The sequence below is a fragment of the Bison bison genome, unplaced genomic scaffold (assembly GCF_000754665.1).
Source record: "Bison bison bison isolate TAMUID 2011002044 unplaced genomic scaffold, Bison_UMD1.0 scf7180017864181, whole genome shotgun sequence".
Classification (NCBI taxonomy): domain Eukaryota; kingdom Metazoa; phylum Chordata; class Mammalia; order Artiodactyla; family Bovidae; genus Bison; species Bison bison.
This window is the reverse complement of record NW_011494753.1, coordinates 6,929,844-6,953,030: the sequence shown is the minus strand read 5'-3', so window position 1 is coordinate 6,953,030 and position 23,187 is coordinate 6,929,844. Positions and strand designations below refer to the sequence as shown.

The 23,187-nt window shown below is 38.6% G+C and overlaps 1 protein-coding gene across 2 annotated transcripts in view; it reads left to right on the top strand.

Moving 5' to 3' along the window:
- Positions 1-917: 917 nt before the first annotated feature.
- Positions 918-23,187, top strand: part of SCAPER (S-phase cyclin A-associated protein in the ER) — a 419,465-nt gene continuing 397,195 nt past the window's right edge. For both annotated transcript variants that reach the window (XM_010843297.1, XM_010843296.1), the window contains exons 1-2: positions 918-982; positions 19,426-19,492. In XM_010843297.1, the coding sequence (XP_010841599.1) occupies positions 19,487-19,492 (6 nt within the window). In that variant the 5' untranslated portion in view covers positions 918-982; positions 19,426-19,486. The remainder of the gene's footprint in view (positions 983-19,425; positions 19,493-23,187) is intronic.

Below are 23,187 nucleotides of genomic sequence, written 5' to 3'. Positions count from 1 at the left end.
ACCACCTTTTATGAAAGGGCAGTATGTGCTCTTTACCCTACTCATTTTACTTATCTCTACCCTGCTCTACGAAGGCACAGATTTTTATCTGTTCTGTTTAATTAAATCCAAGCATTTAGAATAGCATCTGACATACAGTAGGTGCTCAAAAAACACTTGTTCAATCAAAGTGCAAGTTTTCTAAGAAGGCAGGAGTTGGGAACGGCCTGAACCACCACCAGTATGGTTCCTGCCCTCACAGCACTTACAGTCTAGCTGCGAGGTAAACTCCATTGGATTCCATAACTTCCTGCATACTGTGGGTAAAAAAGGGGAGGGAAAGGTATAATGAGCTTAAGTTTCTCGGCCGGCTGAGAAGTGAATGGGGTAATACTTATGTGATAATTAAGGTCTGAATGGTTCTGACATTGCTGGATTACTTAATTCGTATGTTTGTCTTTGAAGTACGGAACACACAATTGCTAGGTCTTTGTACTTTGATCCTTTCAAGTCTGGCACACGGGCGGTGCCGAATAAAGCTTTGCGGCAGAGGGTAAGCTGTGTTTGGCTTAGGACTGCACTCTTCTGAAGCAATTTCAGAGTTACAGATTTCTGAGGCGGACTTCTATGTTCTTTATCTATGGGACAGACTATGGTGATAAAGGAAGCAGAGGAAAGGGAGGGACTGATTTCGTGAGAGAAACAACTGTGTGGCCAAAAGCGGGATGCAAGCACGGCCTGGGGAAGGGAACAGACCCGAGAAGCAGCCGCGCCCGGGTCACGAAAGAAACCCACGCCCTACCTCCCGCCTCGGCTGCCCGTCGGCGGGAAGCTGGCTGCGCTTGCGCGCGGGTTGCCGGCGAGTGGAGCACCGAGGGGCGCGGCCGCAGCTGGGAGTCACGTGGTGCGCCGGCCAGCCGCCCCGCCCCTCCGCAATCGCCCCGCCCCGCCCTTTCCCGGCGGGACGCTCGGAGCCGCCCCGAACTGCGCAGGGCGGCCAGGGGTGAGTGTCCGCGAGGGGCGCGCGTTACGCAGAGCCGGGAGATCCTGGACTGGGGTGCGGGTCGGCGGAAGGCGTAGAGGGGGCCAAGGAGACAAAATGGCGGCGGGGTACGCCCTTTCACCCCCTCCCCTCACCTGGGAGTGCGAGCGGAGAAGGACAGGGAACACTGCTGGGGGAGGGGAGCCGCGGCAGCTTGGGAGGGCCGTGGGGTCCTTCGATGAGGCCTGGGGACAGGGGTGGGCAGGCTCTGGGCCTGCCCTGCGGACTGATCTAGGGGTGTGGGCGACAAGGGACTCCGCGCACCCCGCGGGCCGAGAGGTGGGCGGGGGGCTGCGTTACTCCATCAGAGGGACGGCCCAGGGCGGCCGCGGGTCGACGCTTTCGGAATGTCCAAACTACTAGGGGCTAACAGAGGAGCCGTCCTCCCAGCCTTTCATTTGACAGGTGATCGTCACCGTGTCATTCTCACAGGGTTTACCACGCTTTTCCTGCACGTTGACTGGGGTATTAGCTCTGCCTGGGAAGCAGGGCGGGAAAGGTCTCTGCGTTTTACAGATGCGTGAATTGAGGCCTGGAGGGGTAAAGAGTTTAACCGGGGCCTGGCACCTGGGGGTAGTAGAACCTAACCTTCTGCCTCTTTTGGTGCTCCTTGCCCAGCCCTTCATTCGCGCCTTCCCTCCCCTGCCAGTGAGGGACGGGATTGTTTGAAAGCAGACAGAAAACCGGTCCTCCAGGCAGCACCTGCTGCTGTCAAGTGGCTCCCGCTGAGATGGGGCCCGCCCGCTTGAGAGCAGCTTCTTCCTGTTGTTGGTGAACTGTATTCCTCATTCTATTTGTGCCAAGTTATTCTGACATGAAAATAGCTCTTCAGTATAATATCTTATTGAATAGAGTAATTCCTTATATATAAGCACATGTTGATTTCACCAGCGTTAGCAATTTCGTTCCCATCAGTGTCAACAATCCGAGGTGGAAGAACGGGATAAGCGTTGTACATTTTACCAGTGGGGAAACTGAGGTCATTCCTTGCCCCAGGTCAGCCGCTGGTAAATGGTTCATCTGGAATTAAGCTTTTTAAACCTAAGGTTGGTGTTCTGATCAGTGTCCCACTCTGGTTTATATTGATGCTCTGGTCCTTGTATTTTTTTTTGTCGTTGTTGTTAAATACGACTTTTCCCCAAAATATGTTCGTGGCAGATTGATTTATGCTGCATATTGAAGTGATTTGAATAATATCCACTAAGGAATTAATATTAATTACAGAGTCAATTTTTTATTATGATTTGAAAAGGTGTCAGTGGAAGTGTGGCTTAATGGCTCTGAAGGCAAACTGATCTGAGTTTGAATCCCAGCTCTCCTGCTTGTCCTTTGACAGACAAATTTTTCTGAGCCTTAGTTTCCTCACCTGTAAAATATGGATATTATTGTCTATCTCACAAGTTTGTTGATAGCGAGTAAATGAGGTGTCTAAAGCTTTAGAACTGCTTCTACTAAGCTGCTAAGTCACTTCAGTTGTGTCCGACTCTGTGTGACCCCATAGACGGCAGCCCACCAGGGTCCCTCGTCCCTGGGATTCTCCAGGCAAAAACACTGGAGTGGGTTGCCTTTTCCTTCTCCAATGCATGAAAGTGAAAAGTGAAAGTGAAGTTGCTCAGTTGTGTCAGACTCTTAGCCACCCCATGGACTGCAGCCCACCAGGCTCCTCTGTCCATGGGGTTTTCCAGGCAAGAGTACTGGAGTGGAGTGCCATTGCCTTCTCCATAGAACTGCTTCTGGCTCATATTAAACACTCACCAAATGCTTTTTCCTTTTCTTTCTTTCTCCCCACTCCCTTGAGCTACAATTTTTTTTTTTTTTTCATTCTCTGAACCCTGATGGTTTAGGTCAGTTTACCTGGTGGATCTATATGGAAGCATAATCAGTGTGGCTATATAGATACAGTTATGAAAAAATTGGTTACTTGAGCTCCAAAGGATCTAGTGTTTTAAGCATAGACTTCAAAATTGTTCTTCCAGCTTCACAGATATTTAAGAATCTCTACATGTTGATTTGATACTGACTTCACTAATTCCTTCTTTTAAACACTATATGAAGGGGATTGACATTGTCCTCTTTCACCTTCACACCCAATCACAACCCAACCTAGTTTAAAGAAGAAGCAAAAATTCTTTGGGAAATCATATAGGAACATTCTTTAAACACTTAGAAAGTGGTAGTGGTATTTAATAGGAAGATAAATAGGATTCTCTGTAATGGTGCAGTCTAATATCCTTTGTGAAATCAGCATTTCTGAAATTGTAGAAATGAAAACGGCCAATGGCTTGTATAACAAACAAGTCACTAATAAAAATCTGTTTCCAGTTTTATGCCGGGATGGTAACCTTTTTCACAGACATCTGTCTGGCTTTGGCCGTAGGTCTTACGGAATATAAAGAGAAAGATCTACAGTCCATTGGTGGAGACATCCTTAAAAAATATTAGAAGGAAGTATTTTTTTGCTCTGTGACATGAAACACTAAAGATTTCATGAAACTTTACTAAAATAATTTCTACATTTTAGTGATAACTTCCTAAAGTAAGTTTATTATATATTTTGAAAACATATGCGAAGTGGAGAGAATAGAAAAATTTATTTCTATGTACCAATCTATTTCAGCAATTACCTATGTATGGACAGTCTTGCCCCACAAAAGCTGTCGCTTCCTATTCTTTTGGAAGCAAATCTCAGACATCATATTTCGTTTGTAAAGATTTCTCTATGTGTCAAGCTCGTTTTTAATATATTGTTGGAAAGGAGAGGTAATTTTGATATTTTCAAAGAAGCATGGGTTTATGGAAGAAAATAAATACCTCTTCAGTTCAGTCACTCAGTCATGTCCAACTCTTTGCAACCCCATGAGCCTACCCAAACTCATGTCCATTGAGTTAGTGATGCCATCCAACCATCTCATCCTCTGTCGTCCCCTTCTTCTCGTGCCCTCAATCTTCCCCAGCATCCGGGTCTTTTCAAATGAGTCAGCTCTTCGCATCAGGTGGCCAAAGTATTGGAGTTTCAGCTTCAACATCAGTCCTTCCAATGAACACCCAGGACTGATCTCCTTTAGGATGGACTGGTTGGATCTCCTTGCAGTCCAAGGGACTCTCAAGAGTCTTCTCCAACACCACAGTTCAAAAGCATCAATTCTCTGGCACTCAGCTTTCCTTATAGTCCAACTCTCACATCCATACATGACTATTGGAAAAATCATAGCCTTTACTAGATGGACCTTTGTTGGCAAAGTAATGTCTCTCCTTTTTAATATGCTGTCTAGGTTGGTCATAACTTTCCTTCCAAGGAGTAAGCGTCTTCTAATTTCATGAAAGCAGTCACCATCTGCAGTGATTTTGGAGCCCCCCTCAAAATAAAGTCAGCCACTGTTTCCACTGTTTTCCCATCTATTTGCCATGAAGTGATGGGACCAGATGCCGTGATCTTAGTTTTCTGAATGTTGAGCTTTAAGCCAACTTTTTCACTCTCTTTCACTTTCATCAAGAGGCTCTTTAGTTCTTCACTTTCTGCCATAAGGGTGGTGTCATTTGCATATCTGAGGTTATTGGTATTTCTCCCAGCAATCTTGATTCCTGCTTATGCTTCTTCAGCCCAGCGTTTCTCATGATGTACTCTGCATATAAGTGAAATAAGCAGGGTGACAACATACAGCCTTGACGTACTCCTTTTCCTATTTGGAACCAGTCTGTTGTTCCATGTCCAGTTCTAACGGTTGCTTCCTGACCTGCATATAGGTTTCTCAAGAGGCAGGTCAGGTGGTCTGGTATTCCCATCTCTTTCATAATTTTCCACAGTTTATTGTGATCCACACAGTCAAAGGCTTTGGCATAGTCAATAAAGCAGAAATAGATGTCTTTCTGGAACTCTCTTGCTTTTTCAGTGATCCAGTGGATGTTGGCAATTTGGTCTCTGGTTCCTCTGTCTTTTCTAAAACCAGCTTGAAATACCTCTTAGTTAATGTATTCATGGCAATAAATATAGGATTCAAAACCTCATTAAATAACTTGGAATTATAAAATGTCTGTATTGCTTTTCAGAATACTTACTTTACTGTTATACACTTATTTTCAAGTTGGCAAATGTGAAAAATTACCAATAGTTTTGAGTGTGCTGACACCAGCATTGTTTAAGTTCCAGTCTCAGAAAGTAAATACTCAAGATTTTCTTTTATTTTAGAAGAGGCAAAAACATGAGTGATAAATTTTATGAATGTTGGAGAGTAACTGATTGAAACCCTGATTTTTCTAGAATTTACTGGCAAACACGAGACAGATCATAGATAGAAGTACTGTTGTTACTTTGGTGAGTTGGGCCTATATTTTTTAGAGTCGTGCTGATAGCAGGCTTCTTCCTATTTTGGGCCTGCCATTTGATTCTTGCCTTTTCAGAACCTGTGTGCCTGAACTCAGAGAGGACAGATGCCTTTCCTGGCACTTGAGCCAGTCTTCACATTTTTATCTCTAGGACTCTCAGGTGTCTGTACATTCTGGGACTGCAGGGCAGGGTAGGACAAGTGAGACTTCAGTTCATCACAGGCAGCAACTTGTTCAGAAACCTTGGGCCCAGTTAGTCCTAGTGTTCATTCCCTGCTTACTAACTTTTGTGTGTGTGTGTGTGTGTGTGTGTGTGTGTGTGTGTGTGTGTGTACTCTATTTTCTGCTTGGCCATCGTTTTCCTGTAGCCTGGAGTTCTCAAATTTAATTTGAGTAGCACTCCCAGTATTTTGCCATATTCATTTTTTTATATTAGCAGATTTTTCATTTATGGTGGTGTTATGGTTCCTTTTAAAATTTAAGTCAAAATGTAGTTCTTTCAATAGAGAAATGTTATGTAGATAGTAGTACAGATGGTAGTTAGGACAAGTATGAAAGTAGTAACTGAAATTTTGGAAATTCTAAGTCCTTTTTTTAAAAAGCTTTGTTGAGATATTTCGCATAGAAAATTCAACTGTTAAAGTGTACATTTCAGTGGTTTTTTTAAAAAAAATTTGCATCTACAAATCAGTAAATGTGATATGCCACTTTAACAAAATGAAGGCTGAAAATCATGATTTCAATAAATGCAGAAAAAAGCACGTGACACCATTTAACACTCATTTATGATAAACACTCTCAACACAGTGCGTTTAAGAGGAATATAGTCAACATACTAAAGGCCATATATGAAACAGACCTTCAGTTAATATCATACTTAATGGTGAAAAGCTTAAATCGATCTCTTTAAATTCGGGGCAAGATAAAGATGCCAACTCTTGCCATTCTTATTCAACATAGTATTGGAAATCCTGGCCAGAGCACTCAGGCAGGAAAAGGAAGTAGAAGGCATCCAAATTGGAAAGAAGATGTAAATTCATCACTATTTATGGATAACATGATTTTATAAATAGAAAACCCTAAGGATGTCACCAAAAAACTTAGAAATAAATACAGGGGAATTCCCTGGCAGACCACTTGTTAGGACTCCACACTTCCACTGCAGGGGCACAGGTTGATCCCTGGTTGAGGAACTAAGATTCCACATGCCGATAAGCCAAAGAAAGAAAAGAAATAATAATTACAGTATAGTTGCAGGATACAAAATAAAAATACAGAAATCTGTTGTATTACTATATGCTAACAATGTGCTAGCAGAAAGAGAAATTAGGAAAAGAATCCTATTTAAATTGCAATAAAATAATAAAATAGGAATGAAAGTAAGGATTTGAAAGACCTTTAAACTCAAAAATATAATACATTGTTGAAAGAAATTTAAGAAGACACAAATAAATAGATATTCCATGCTTATGGATTGGAAGAATTAATATTGTTAAAAAGGCCATATTACCTAATGCAATCTACAGATTCAGTGCAATCCTGTCAACATTCCAGGAGAAATAAAGCCAAAAATTATGAACTTTATATAATATTAAAATTTATATGGAGGCACAAGATACTGAATAATCAAAGCATCCTAAGAGAAAAGAACAAAACTGGAGGTATCACACTTCCTGATGGCAAACTATTTTGAAAAGCCATAGTAAGCAATACAGCATGACATTGACAGAAAAATAGATACACTTACCAGTAGAAGAGATTTGAGAAATAAACCCACTCATATATGGACTACAAAGGAACAAAGCTCATAAAATGGAGGAAGGACGGCTTCTTCAACAGGTAGTCCTAGGAAAACTTGACAGCAAGATGCAAAAAAAAGAAACTAGACTGCTATCTCACACTGTACACAAAAATCAACTCAAAATGAATTAATGATTTAAATGTAAGACCTGAAACCATAAAACTCCTAGAAGAAACTGTGGGTAGTATGTTCCTTGACATCAGTCTTAGCAATATCTTTCTAGATTAGTTTCTTAAGCCAAGGGGAAACAAAAGCAAAAGTAAACAAATGGGACTACATTAAATTAAAAAACTTATGTGCGGTAAAGGAAACCATCAACAAAACAAAAACAACCTACTGAGTGGAAGAAGGTATTTGCAAATGATGTATCTGATAAGGGGTCAATATCCAAAATGTATAAAGAACTAATACAGCTCAACAGCAACAAAAAGAAACAATTTATTGAAAAGTGGGCAGATGATCTGAATAGTTATTTTTCCAATGAAGACATGCAAATGACACATGAAAAGATGTTCAACATCGTTAATTAATAGGGAAATGCGAATCTAAGCTGTAATGAGATATCCCTTCATGCCAGTTAGAATGGCTATTATTGCAAAGCAAAGAAATAACAAATTTTGGTGAGGATATGGAGAAAAGGGAAACCTTATGCACTGTTGGTGGGACTGTAAATTGGTGCAGGCACTTTAGAAGACATTATGGACATTCTTCAAAAATTAGGAATAGATCTACTGTATGATCCAGCTAGCCCACTTTCTGGTATTTATTTAAGGAATATGAAAACACTAATCTGAAAATATAACTCTGCCCCCATGTTCATTGCCACATTATTTATAATCACCAAGATGTGGAAACAATCTTAAGTGCTCATCAATAGATGAATGGATAAAGAAGATGTGATATATATGTATTTGTATACACACATAATGAAATACTATTCATCCATAAACATGGATAGAGCTTGAGTGTACTATGCTCAGTGAAGTAAGTCGCATGGGAGAAAGACAAATACTGTAAGATTTCACTTATGTGAAATATAAAAACAAAAAATAAGTGAACAACCCAAACCAGAAGAAACATGCGGATACAGAGAACAGAATAATGGTTACCAGAGGAGAAGGGACAGGAGGGGAGTAGGGTACAATGGATAAAGGTAGTTAACTGTGTTGACAGATGGAATCTGAATTTTTGGTGAGCACACTGTTGGGTATACACAAGTAGAAATATCATGTCATGTACGTGAAAGTATGTAACGGTATAAGCCAAGGTTACCTCAATAAAAAATAAATCTTAGAAAAGGCCCCTGCCAATGGTTCAGTCCCTGGGGAGTGTTCTGATTGGCTTATAGTCTCTGGAAGATACTTCAGGATTAGAAAGTGGGTCTTCATCACTTATGGTCTATGCACTTTTTAATCAGGTGTTTTTGTGCTGATTCCTGGGTTGAGTAAATCTACCTGTGAGTTTTTAAGAGTGGTTGTCCATTCCCAGAAGTTCTGTAGATTTCCTGGACATATTTTCTATTGTTATTTAAAGATAGTTGTTTGGGGGCTCATCTCTCCTGTGCAGGATCTAGGGGTTGGAGTGCTTGATGTGGAGCTCAGATCCCTTGCTTTTCAGAGAAAAGATCCGTATCTTCTGGTGCCTCCTGATTGTGAATTGACACAGCTGGTATTGCAGTTTTCCTTGATTAAACTGTCTCTGCCTCTCTCATCCTGTGCCTTTCATGTCTGTATTGATGTTCTGCCCTTTGTTGTGGAAGTTCTTTTTACCAAGTTTTTATGTCCCTTTCCAAGGAAATTATTCATGTATAGTTTTAGATTTGTTGTATACATAGGAGGAGTTGAGTTCAGGATCTTCCTGCAGCACTATAAGAACCCTCCCCATCCTTTTTTTTTTTTTTGATATTTGAAATACAACTTTATTCTGATTCTAAACGAAAAGGAATGGGAATGACAGTAACAAACAAGATTCCACCTCTCAATATTGTCATGTGACTATAGCAGTCTTATATTTGAAACTCAAGGAGGAAACAGCTGTGTTCCAAAACACCTAAATATGCAGGTCCAAAAAATCAAGGTATTTTTTTTTAAACTGCCACATTCACTCCAAAGCCCATCCGTCTCCTTCAGCATCCAAAGATTAAGCACATGTTCTGCTTAGCTATATAATAAAGTGGCAAACACGCTGTACCACTGACATCACAGGACGGTTGCCTATAAATCTTTTCTTAGAGCAGTTTTAGAATTGCAGCAAAATTAGGAGGAAAATACAGAGACTTCCCATATACTCCCTGTCTCTACTCATGTATAGTGATAGTGAAGTCGCTCAGCCGTGTCCGACTCTTTGTGACCCCGTGGACTGTAGCCTACCAGGCTTCTCCGTCCATGGGATTCTCCAGGCAAGAATACTGGAGTGGGTTACCATTTCCTTCTCATGTATAGCCTCTCCATTATCAACATCCCTTGCCAGAGTGGTACATTTGTTACGATTGATGAACCTACACTGGCAAATTGTTGTGACCTAAAGTCCATAGTTTACATTACTCTCTACTATTGGTGTACATTTTATGGGTTAGGACAAATGTGTAATGGCAGGTGAGGACTTCTCAGGCGGCTCAGTAGTAAAGAATCTGCCTGCCAGTGCAGGAGATGTGAGTTTGATCCCTGGGTCAAGAAGATCTCCTAGAGGAGGAAATGGCAACCCACCCCAGTATCCTTGTCAGGAAAATCCCATGGACGGAGAAGTGTGGCAGGCTACAGTTCATATAGACGTAAAGAGTTGGACACGACTGAGTGAGCATGCACACACACACACATAATGACAGGTATCCATCATTATAGTATTATACAGAGTGCTTTCACAGGCCTAAAGATTCTCTTTTCTCTGCCTATTCCTCCTTCCCCCTCAATCCCTGGCAGTCGTTAATGTTTTTCCTGTCTTGGTAGTTTGACTTTTCCAAGAGCTTCATTTCTTTTATGAATGAATAATAATTCTGTTGTGTGGGTACCACGTTTTTTTAATCCATTCATCAGTTGATAGACATTTGGATTGTTTCAGCTTCTGAATACTATAGACAACACTTCTGTGAACATTTATGTATAAGCTTTTTTGTGGGCCTGTTTTCATTTCTCTAAGAATGGAATGGATGGTTTGTACTGTAACTCTGTATCTAACCACTCTAGGAACTGCCAGACTGTTTACAGAACCAGCTGCACCATATTGCATTCACAATCAGCAGTGTATGGTGGGTTCCAATTTTTCACATCATCTGTAACGCTGGTTTTGTTTGTTTTTTGGGTTTTTGATTTTTGATTATAGCCATCCTGGTATTTGTGAAGAGGTATCTCACTGTAGTTGTTAGGTTGTGATTTGTGTTTCACTAATGACTAATACTGTTTAACATCATTTGATGCTCTCACCAGCCATTTATGTGTCTTTTTGAGAGAAACGATAACATAGCCTTTAAAACTTGTTTTAAAATTTATTTTATTTTTTTGGGTTTTCTCCAGTTGTGATGAGCTGGGGCTACTCTCTCGTTGCGGTGTGTGTACTCCTCATTGTGGTGGCTTGTCTTGTTGTGGAGCATGGGTTTCAGTCGTTGTGGTGCATGTGGGCTCAGTAGGTGTGGTTCCCGGGCTCTAGGACACAGGCGCAGTAGTTATGGCACACAAGCTTAGTTGCTCGGAGGCATGTGGGATCCTCTCGGATCGGGGAGCAAACCCATGTCTCCTGCATTGGCAGGTGGATTCTCCATGACTGAGCCACCAGGGAAGCCCTAATATAACATTTTTAACCTGACACAATGGTGGCATTTAACCTGACATGGGCTCTTGGTATCACTTCTGTGCTTGCTCACTCTATTGATTTTTTATCCAAATGGATGGCTCCTCAGAAATTCTTTGTGGTATTTAAATTTGTGCTAAACATGTCCCTTAATGTATTTATTAATCTACAAATTATAGTTCACAAAGTTTGTTTAATTATGTCACATTTGCTTATTTTTACATTTGTTTCCTTTGTCTTAGGAGACAGATCCAAAAATATGTTGCCTCAGTTTATATCAAAGAGTGTTCTGCTTGCATTTTCTTCTAGGAATTTTATGGTTTCTGGTCTTACATTTAGGTCTTTAATCCATTTGGATTTATTTTTATATTTGGAGTGAGAAAATGTCCCAGTTTTTTCTTTTACATGTAGCTGTCCAGTTTTCCCATCACCAGTTATTAAAGACACTGTCTTTATTCCTGTTGTATATTCCTTCCTCTTCTGTTGTAAATTAACTGACCGTAAGTGCATGGGTTTTTTTCTGGGCTCTCTATTCCATCCCCCTAATACATGTGTCTGTTTCTGTGCCGTTAGTATATTGCTTTGGTTATTGTAGTTTTGTAGTGTAGTCTGAAGTTAGGGAGTGTGAGTCCAGATTTGTTCTTTTTTCTAAAGATTGCTTTGGCTATTCAGTTTCTTTTGTGATTCTAAATGATTTTTAGGATTATTGGTCTAGTTCTGTGCAAACATGTCACAAGTATTTTGACAGGGATTGCATAAATCTGTAGATTACTTTGGGTAATATTAACAATATGAATTCTTCCAGTCCATAAACATGGGTCATCTTTCCATTTCTTTGTATCATTTTCAGTTTCCTTCATCAGTGTCTTATAGTTTTCAGAGCGTAGGTCTTTTACCTCCTGGGTTAAGTTTATTCCTATATACATATATATATATTTTTTTTTGATGTGATTTTAAATGGGATTTTTTTTTTTTTTTTGCTTTCTGATAATTCACTATTAGTGTATAGAAAAGCAACATATTTCTGTGTGTTAGCCTTGTATCCTGTAACTTTACTAAACCTACTTATCAGTTGTAATAGTTTTTTGGTTGGGACCTTAGTATTTTTTGTATAGAGCATCATGTCATTTGCAAATAGGGACAGTTTTACTTATTTCCTTCCAATTTGGGTGTCCTGTTTCTTTTTATTGTCCAGTTACTATGTGTAGGATTTGCAATACTGTGTTAAAGAGAAGTTGTAAAGGTGGAAATCTTTGTCTTGTTCCTGATCCCAGAGGAAAAACTTTCAGCTTTTCACCATTGACTATGATGTTAGCTGTGGATTTGTCATAAATAGCCATTATTATATTCAAATGTGTTCCTTCTGTACCAACTATGATAAAAGTTTTTGTCATGAATGGATGTTGAATTTTATCAGATATTTTTTCTACGTCTATGATTATGTGATTTTTATTCTTCCTTTTGTTAATGTTGTGTTTTACATTGATTGATTTACAGATATTGGGTCATCCTTGTATCCCTGGAAAAACCCCTGCTTGATCATGTGTGTGATCTTTCTATATATTATTGAAATCAGTTTGCTAATATTATGTTGAGGATTTTTACGTCTGTATTCATCAGAGATGTTGCCCTGTAATTTTCTTTTTTTGGAGTATCTGTGTTTCTTTTTGGTATCAGCACGATGGTGGCATTGTAGGATGAATTTGGGAGTATTTATTCCTCTTTAACTTTTTGAAATAGTTTAAGAAGGTTAAGTATTAGTTCTTCATGTGTTTGGTAGAATTCCACTATGAAGCCATCAGTTCCTGAACTTTTGTTTGCTGTCAGTTTTTTTTTGATTACTAATTCAATCTCACTGCTAGTGATTGGTCTGTTCAGGTTGTCTATTTCTTCTTGATTCTGTCTTAGAAGTTTGTATGTTTCTAGAAATTTATCCATTTCTTCTGTTTGTTGCCAGTTTGTTGCCATATTCTCATATGATTTTGTAGTATTCTCTTATGATTTTTTTTTGTATCTCCATGATATTAGATGTAGTTTCTTCTCTTAATTTCTCATTTTGTTTATTTGGATCCACTTTCTTTTTTTCTTGATGAGCCTGGCTAAAGGCTTTAAATTTTGTCATTTCAGAAAACCGGGTGCTGATGAAATGGATCTTTTCTATTTTTTGGTCTCTATTTTATTTATTTCCTCTCTGGTCTTTATTATTTCCTTCCTTCTGCTCACTTTGAGCTTTTTGTTCTTTTTTTTTCCCTAATTACTTTAGATGCTAGATTGGATTATTTACGATTTTTTGTTTTGTTTGTTTCCTGACATAGGCTTATATTGCTATAAACTTTCCTCTTAGATTTGCTTTTGCAGCATCACATAGGTTTTGGAGAGTTGTGTTTTTATTTTCATTTGTCTGAAGGTAATTTTTGATATCCTTTTTGATTAGTTCATTAATCGCTTGATGTTTTTATTAGTGTACTGCTTGGTCCCCATGTGTCTGTGTTTTTCTCATTTTTCTTCCTGTAATTGATTGTTTTCTCATACCATTGTGGTTAGAAAATTGCTTGATATAAACTTTCTTCAATTTGTTTAGACTTGTTTTGTAGCCTAGCATATGATCTGTTCTGGGGAACATTCCTTGTGCACTTGAAAAGAATGTGTTGATGTATATCTACTTGTTTTAAACTGGTAGTCATTTAAATCAAAACATATTCTAAAAGATCTGCATTTTTCTCACCCCCACTATATTTTGTATTCTTTACATTATATTTTACATCTTCACATGTATCCCTTAACTGTTCATTGTAGTTATAGTTGATCTTACAGTTTTTATTTTTTCATTTTTATCCTGACTTATTTAAATGGTTGATCCTCAGCCTTTGCTGTATATCTACCATACCACAGCCCTTAATAGTAAGGGCTAAATGGTTACTTACTGTAATAGTGGAGTTTTCCTTTAATAGATATTCTTACTTCTTGTTGTAGTCTTTTCTTTTCCACTTAGGGAAGACTTTATAACATGTCTTTTAGGATTGGTTTAGAGTTCATGGACTCTTTTACTTGTCTGAGAAGTTCTTTATCTCTCTTTCAGTTCTGACTCATAATTTTGCTGGGTAGAGAGTATCCTAGTTTTTCCCTTTCAGCATTTAGAATATTTCATGCCACTCCTGTCTGGCCTGCAGGCTTGCTACAGAAGCCTTATGGGTGTTCCCTTGTATATGACTCTGTTCTTCTCTTGTTGCTTTTAGAATTCTCTCTTTAAGTTTTGCCACTTTAATTGTGATATGTTTTGGTATGGGTCTGTTTGGGTTCATCTTGTTTGGGACCCTCTGTGCTTCCTGTATCTGATTATCTGTTTCCATCTTCGGGTTTGGAAAGTTTTAAGCCATAATTTTATCAAATACACTTTTGAATGTTTTCCTTCTCTCTTCTCCCTCTGGGACCCCTATAATGCAAATCTCAGTATGCTTGATGTTTTCTTAGATGTTGCTTAAACTGTTCTGATTAAAAAATTTTTTTCTTACTGTTGTGGTTGGGTGATTTCCATTTTTCTATCTTCCAGATAACTTGTGAAATCTTCTGTATTACCTAGTCTGCTCTTAACTTCCTTCTAGTTTTTTTTTTTTATTTCATTTATTGCATTCTTCATATCTAACTGGTTCTTTTTTGTTTTCTAGTTCCTTGTTAAAACCCTCTCTGTGTTCATCTGTTCTTTCCCCTAATTTGGTTAGCATTCTTATTCCTGTTTTGATCTCTTTTCCTGATAAATTGTTTATATTTTTTTGTTTTTTTCTTTTTCTTTCACTTGAAATAAATTCCTCTGTCTTCTCATTTTGATTAGCTTTCTCTGTCTCTGTAAACTTAGGTGAAACTGTTAACTATGGTGATCTTAAAGGGGTATCCTTTTGTGGGTGTGTCCTTATGCAGTCTGTGTGAGCCTACTGGCTTTGGTGGGAGAGCTGGATCTGAAGTGAGCACAAGTCACATCTTACCCCAGATTTGCTGGCAGCTGTCACTGTGGTGGGAGGTGGGGCTGTAGAAGGAAGAGCAAGAGTCAGAACCAGGTGTGAGCTAGGACTTTGGTGCTCAGTAGAGAACACACCAAGGTGCTGGAGCAGAAGCCTTAAGGGTGGGTCCAAACTGCTTCCATTCCCTCTTAGTGTATGTTCTCTCCTCTCACAGCATTGGCATCATTCCTCAGAAGGGAGCTACACTGGAGCAAGAGGGGCAGGAGCAGCCCACTCAGTGTGGGTTGGGGCATGCGCCGGGACTGTCTTGGCACATCAGAGTCCACACTACTCTGCATCTGCTGCCTCTAGGAGTGCTAGTAATAGCTGCTGCTAAGTCGCTTCAGTTGTGTCTAACTCTGTGTGACCCCATAGATGGCAGCCCACCAGGCTCCCCCGTCTGTGGGATTCTCCAGGCAAGAACACTGGAGTGGGTTGCCATTTCCTTCTCCAATGTATGAAAGTGAAAAGTGAAAGTGAAGTCGCTCAGTCGTGTCCCACTCTTCACGGCCCCATGGACTGTAGCCTACCAGGCTCCTCCGTCCATGGGATTTTCCAGGCGAGAGTACTGGAGTGGGGTGCCATTGCTTTCTCCTGCCCTTGCCTTATTCAGATGCAGAGCTGGGTCTGAGTCGGCACCATCCCTTCACCTGTGCCCTTCCCCTTGACAGTGTCGACCTTCACCCTAGTGGGGAGCTGTGTGGTGGACAAGATGGGCCAGGATGTGCACTGGGGTGGTTGTGGAAAGCAACTAGAGTCACAGGCAGTCTCAGTCTGCTTCCTCTGCCTTGTTTTGGGAGCAAGGAAGCAAGTGTATGCCTGCCTTTAATGAGTGGAATTCAAGTTTCTCACAGTTCCCCTGCCAATCCCTCTGGTCTGCACACCAGCAAAGATTTGTCTTTCTGGTCTCAGACTTTAGGCCTGGGGTGCCCACTATATGGTCCAAACCCTTCTCTTTCCAAAGAGGGTCTCCAAACCCAAGTAATTCCCCTACTTCTGTGTCCCCTCCTTCAGGTGTGGGTTCCCACCTGATCACTTCTCTTTGCTTTCCTTCTTGACTGTGTGGATCTTTCTTTATAGCGTTTGTTATGTAAGAGTCTTTCCACCAGGCTCCACATTGCTGCTTGTCTATTTCCAATCTGTTTTCTAGTGCATATGCATCATATAATATTAATACATAAATTTGTGTCTCCCTTAAAAAGTTGTTGGTATCTAGCTAGCTGTCTTTATTGGAAAGTTCACTAATTGATTCTGGAATGACCAAAAGAAAAAGAGGTCAAAGGAGTTAATTCTGCTTAATCAACAAGCCAGCCTACTTCCTTCTTTTCCTTAAAAACCTTTGTTCAGTGCCTAGCATTTTAAACATACCATCTTAAATAGAGGAAAAGGAAGATCACTGAAATGCTGATCTTGTCTTTCAAGATTCTAAAATGTAATAGGATGAGGAGAAAATTGTCATCCAAAGGAAATGGAGAAAAGATACAACACCAGTTGAGCATCTATTATGTGCTGGTCTTTATGTCTTATTTAAAAAACCACTTGGTGACTTGTTATGTAACCGATACTGTGTTAACTAGTAGAAACTCTAGTGTGCTACCATTTAACTGTAAAGTAGATACTATTCTCTTTACTCAAAAGAAAACTGAAGTTCTGAGGGATTCATGACTTGTGCAAAAGGTTATGTAATGAGTAGCTATAATAATTTGCTAAATTGAGATTCAGTCCCATATTATTGTGCTGTCTTTCTCACTGTGTCGTGCTGATTTCAGTAGAAGTATTTCTCATCTAATCCTCCTAACAATCTTATAAATTAAGGATAGCCTTCATTTTTTCCCTCCCTAAACTGTGTGTCCTTTGATCAATTTTACTGAGGTATAGTTTACAAAAAGTATGCCCACTTTTTTAAAGTGGGCAGTTCAGTGAGTAAGAACACAGTTATACATAGTCATGAACCGCTGCCGCAATCCATCTTCCCAGAAAGTTTCCTTGAACTTCTTTCCAGTCCTTCCCCTCCAACTAAGGTAACTTTTGATATTTCCACCTGGGATTAGTTTTGCATGTTCTAAAACTTGATTTAAATGGAATAATTCAGAATGTATTCTTTTGCATCCAGCTTCTTTTTCCAAGCAGACTGTCTGAGATATCTATTTTATTGTATATTCATTCCTTTGTATTGCTCTCTGTTCTACTGTATAGATGTACTAAGATTGGATTATCTTTTCTTTTGATATATGGGTTGTTTCCAGTTTGGAAACCTGGAAAGGCTCTTTGAATATTTGTAAATAGGTCTTTGTGTGGAAAAAATTCTCTTGGGTAAGCAATCTAGCCTTCATTTTTATGGATTAGAATACCGATATTTGAAGAGTTTGAATAACTTCTCATAGTCACACGACCAGTGATTTGGTTGACTCCAGTGCTTGTATACACTTTTTCTACTGTATCACACTTGTCCCTACTTTTCAGAAGTGATGATTACAGGTCAAGTAGTCTGAGAATTCAGATGACAGTGTCTGTCAGCTGGGGATATCAAAATGGGCTTCATGAAGATGACTTTTTTGAGTTGATGAATTGGTAGGCTTTGAGTATGTATAGGGTGAGAAGAGAGGAACATTTTGCGCAAAGATTCTTTAACATGGGTTTCATTTGTTAGTAAACAAGTATTTAATGAATGCCTCTCAGAAACCAGACACGGTTCTGTATTCGGAGGCTATAGCAGTAACCCAAAACCAAAGATCATCATGCAGCTAACTTTCTTGCGGGGAGAGATGGACAGTACACCAAGTAAGTTTAAGTAATGAATGCTCTCGAGAAGAAGTGGGATAGGGAGTGCCAGTAGTGGGAGTCAGGATAAACAGATTGCAATTTTAAAAAAGAGTGCTTTCGTAGGCCTCACTGAGAAAGTTACACGTGGGCAAAGATGGAGTCAGTCTTGAGCATTCCAGATGCGGACTTTAAAGTGTAAAGCCCTGAGGCAGGAGTGTTTCTGGCATGTTGGGGAACTTAAAGAGGCCGTATCGCTGAGCTGGAAAGAACATCAGAGAAGAGAGGAGTAGGAGATGTGGTCAGAGATGTATGAGGAGTTAGAAGTTTAGAGTGTGGGGACTTGGACCACTGTGGAGACTTTGACTTTTACTTTGCATGAGACGTAGAGGCATTGGTGAGTTGTTAACAGAGGTGATGTATTTTTGAAAATGTAACATTTTTATTGAGATATAATCCATATACCAACAAATCACCCAGTTAAAAAGTGTTTATTAGTATATTCACAGAGCTGTGCAGTCATCACCATGTTGAATTTTAGGACATTTTCATCATCCCCAAAAGAAATGCTGTACTCATTAGCAGTAACTCCCATTTTCCTCTAACTCTGTAGCCCTAGGCAAGCAATAATCTGTTTTTCTGATTCTATGAATTTTCCCATTTTGGACATTACATATAAGTGGCGTTATGTAATGTGTGGTCTTTTATGAGCGGCTTCTTTCATTTGTCATCTTGTTTTCAGGGTTCATTTATGTTGTAGCATGTACAAGCACTTTATTCTTTTTTTAATGGCTGAATAAGATTTCCTTGAATGGATATAGCACATTTTATTTATCCATCAATTTTTGGACATTTGGGTTGTGTCCACTTTTTGGCTATTAGGAATAACGTTGCTATGAATACTTGTATGTAAGTTTTTGTTTGAACATATGTTTTCAATTGACGTGCTGCATTTAAAAGGGAGTGAATTCACTTGGTGAAGATAAGTGACCAAGGCCCTTGTCCCAGAAAGTTGGGTTCCAATTGCTGCTTATTTTTCTTTGTTCAGAAGCTTTTCTTACATGATTAAGCCACTGTTTCTTGCAATTTCTCTGTCCTCTTGTTTTTTTTTCTTTTTTTTCTTTTTTAAAATCTAGTTTCCTAGCTTTGGATTTCTTTGAATGAAGATTTGACCACCATTAAATAGGTTCCCTGAAAAGTAGGATCTGTTCTGTGTAGATCCTTAGGTAATCTATAATTAAAATAGTCTGATCAAACCTCAGTTGTTGAAAGTTCCTAAGGAGAGGTTACACAGTGTTTTATATTATTGAGTTGGAATTCATTAGTGGGTCATAATTCAGTGAAAACAGTATTTAAATAATGAAACAGAGCAGGAAATATTAGAGTGCATCTCTTACAATAGAGGTAAATGTTACTTCATGAAACTTTGTTTCAATATAAAGTATATATTTATAGATTATAGTAAAAAATGTTTGAAGCCTCCAGATTAAGATATCAGAGACTGTTTATATAATTAATACTTTTTCTCTTCCATTTAATTATTTTTGGAGAGCATTTAGGTATTGTTCAGCATAAAACATGCTATAATATAACCAAATGAAACATAAAGGAGTAATGTTTTTGTTGTTGAATATAATAAGAAACTTAATGGGAATGAAATTTTTATCTTTTTATAAACAAATATGATTTTATGACAGTGTTATGGCTAATAGTATGTACTATATATTTTTTTTTTATTATAGGAATCATACTCCATGGGTTTGTGTGGTAAATGAGCTTCTTGGCATAGAAAGGAATTAAAAAATGATGGTAAGTGATCAGTTTACCTTAAGCATTAACCTTAGTTTTTTTAGCCTCCTTCTACCTCCTTTCCTTCCTTCCGTTTTTCATTCATCATCCTTTTTGATGTAATATTTGTTACCTACAAGATACTCTATGGAACACATGTTATAAAGTACAGCAGTTAAGGTAATGAACAGTGAGTGTACTGTTCAACCCTAAAGCCATAGACGCTCACTCTTAACATTTGTATGACCTAGGGCAAGAATACAGATGGAAGTTAGCTTTTCTCTTCATGTCTTAATCTTAAAAAGTTATAAATTAGTTTATGTCAGCAGCTTGACCTACTTTCCTACCCAGGGCTCAGCCAGCTCTTAAAGGAGAAATGCTGTCTCTGGGGTTGGCAGGGTGGATGTTGGGCCAGGATGGTCTCTGAATCTCAGATGGGCACTAATGTGGTGAAACTCCCCAGAAACCCTGGGCAGATGAGTTCACCTTCCCCATATTCTACTTTTTAAACTCAAGATTTACAGGCAGTTCTAAGTATCTACTCAAACTATCTCACTCAAACCCAGGAGGAGGAGGAAATACGGTTTATGGGATAATTCAGGTGCCTAGAGACTTCTTTGGGAAATGGGGGGTAGCCATTTTAAAGTAAATGTTAGATTTAAAATTAGATTTTAAATAAAAATTTTAAATATTTAAATATTAAGTAAAAATTAGATATTTTTATCTTGGTTTCCCAGCATAGAGGCTGTGCTTTGACTTCTTCCTTCTCTTCCTTATTGTTTGCTTTTAGGGTGGGGAGGCCTCAGTTCAGTGTGTGAATCCCTCTCTATTAATTCCTGTATAGTTACTTGCTATCTTTTTGTTTTGACATTTTTGATGTTTTGATATTTTGATAGGTGTAATCTTCTAAAAAGAGGAGGGCAGGAGCCTCCTCTTTTGGGTGTAAATGTAGGATTATAACTACTTATATTTTTCTTTCCTATCTCATCCTGACCCATTCCACACTCCAGTTTCTTTTATATTTAAAGATGTAAATAATAAGTTCTGAGTTTTAAATTTTTAAATTCTGTCATTTGAGATCATTTTTCTTCTGCCTTTCATATTCTGAGAATTTCTTACAGTGAGGGCCATTCAGTCCTAAGCTCTGTTTTTGTTTGTCTGAATCTTTTTTCCTGCCCTGATTTTCAAAGATGGTGTTGCTGAATGTAGAAGCCTAGATTAAGAAAATTTTCTCTTAGTGTTCTGAAAAAATGTATTCCACTGTTTCAGCCTCTTTTTAGTCTTTCACAAAGTTATGTGATTTATGTATGTATGGCTGTGCTGGGTCTTCATTGCTGCACGGGCTTTCCTCTGGTTGTGGGAAGTGGGGGCTAATCTCTAGTTGCGGTGTGAGGCCTCTCGTCGCAGTGGCTTCTCTTGCTGTGGAGCTCAGGCTCCAGGATGCATGGACTTCTGTAGCTCTGGCACCGGGGCTTAGTTGCTCCACAGCATGTGGGATTTCCCTGGATCAGGGATCGAGCCCACGTCTCCTGCATTGGCAGGCGGGTTCTTTACCACTGTGCCACCAGGGAAGCCTCTCTTTTTGATTTTTTGATATTTCTTCTTCTTTTTGATATGTTTTGTTTTAATATTATATGCAATGTTTCATGCTTGCTAAGTGGATTTAGTCGTGTCCTACTCTTTGCGATCCTATGGACTGTATGCTGCTAGGCTCCTCTGTCAATGAAATTTTTCCAGGCAAGAATACTAGAATGGATTGCCATGCAGGGATTGAACCTGCGTCTCATTATGTTTCCTGGGTTGGCAGGTGGGTTCTTTTCAATACAATGTTTATGTGGTTCAGAATGCAAACTCTTTTTTTTCTTAATATATACATTTTATTGAAGTATAGTTGACTTACAGTGTTTCAGGTACACAGCAAGGTGATTCTGTTATATATATACACATATTATATTTCAAATTATTTTCGATTATAGGTTATTGTAAGATGTTGGCTCTAATTCCCTTTGCTATATAGTAAACCTTTGTTGTGTATCTATTTTTTAAATTAGATGTCTAGCATTCTGTTCATACAAACAGGTAGAATCAAATTGTTACAAATTTTTTAGCTAGGCAAAAAGTCATAGGTTTTCTAAAATATATAATTACACATAGTATTTATGTATTTATGTGTAAAGGCTTTTCTGCTGTGCTTGATAAAGGCTTGAGAAAGAACATTAAAAAAAGAAAGAAATTGGAAAACATAAACTAAATGAAATGGGAGCACTGAATATGAAAGAAAAAATGAAACTAGGTAAAAGTAAAAGATCATCATATAGTCCAGTTTTTAAATATGGTTGCTCATTAGAAACACATCTCGAGCTTTGTAGAAAAAAAGCAATACCTGGGCATTTGTATTTTTCAAAAAATTCCAAGATAATTCTGGTACATATCTTGATTTTAAAAAGTGATTCGAAGTTTTTCTATTAAATGGTAGCTGTAGTGATATAGAATTCTGTTATTTTCTGTTGACTGATCATGATACAATGCTAGTACGTGAGTAATAGTTATATAATCACAATAGTAAAACCTTTTTTAAAAACAATTTTCACAATCAATAGCCAGACAAAAAATAAAAGATAATTATATTTGTAAGTTACAATGGAAACATGATTGACCTAACAATATAAAATATTTACATACAATTTGAGGGATTAAGTAGAGTGATGTGGTTAAATGGAAGTGCCCAGCCAGTCTAGGTCACTTGTCCATTCTTCTGGCATTTAATCTGTTTACATTTAAGGTAATTATCCATATGTATGATCGTATTACCACTCTTAATTGTCTTTTTAGGTTTATTTTGTGTAGGTCTTTTCCTTCTCTTGTGTTTCCTGCCTGAAGAAGGAAGTTTATGCCTAGAGAGGTTCCTTTAGCGTTTGTTGTAAAGCTGATTTGGTGGTGCTATTCATAACTTAAAAGTTAGCTATTCATAACTTTTGTTTGTCTGGAAAGCTTTTGATTTCTTCATCAGTCTGAACAGAGTCTTGCTGGGTGAAGTATTCTTGGTTGTAGGTTCTTCCCTTTCATCACTTTAAATATATTGTGCCAATCCCTTCTGGCTTGTAGAATTTCTCTTGAGAAATCAGCTGATAACCTGATGGGAGTTCCCTTGTATGTTATTTGTCATTTTTCCCTTTTTGATTTTAATATTTTATCTTTGTCTTTAATTTTTGTCAGTTTGATTACTGTATGTCTTGGTGTGTTCCTCCTTGGGTTTATCCTGCCTGGGACTCTGCGCTTCCTGGACTTGGATGACTATTTCCTTTCCCATGTTACGGAATTTTTCAGCTATTATATTTTCAAATATTTTCTCAGGTCCTTTCTCCCTCTCTTCTCCTTCTGGGACCCCTATAATGTGAATGTTGGTGTGTTTAATGGTGTCTCAGAGGTCTCTTAGGCTGTCTTCGTTTTTTTCATTCTTTTGTCTATATTCTGTTCTGCGGCACTGATTTCCACCATTCTGTTCTCAGGTCACTTGTCCGTTCTTCTGGCTCAGTTGTTCTGCTGTTAATTCCTTAGTCTAGTGTGTGGTTCATATCTGGTTGTTTGTTAGTTCTTCTAGGTCTTTGGTAAATATTTCTTACATCTCCATTCTGTTTCTGATATCCTTGATCATCTTCACTATAATTATTCTAAATTCTTTTTCTAGAAGGTTGCCTATCTCCACTTCATTTGGT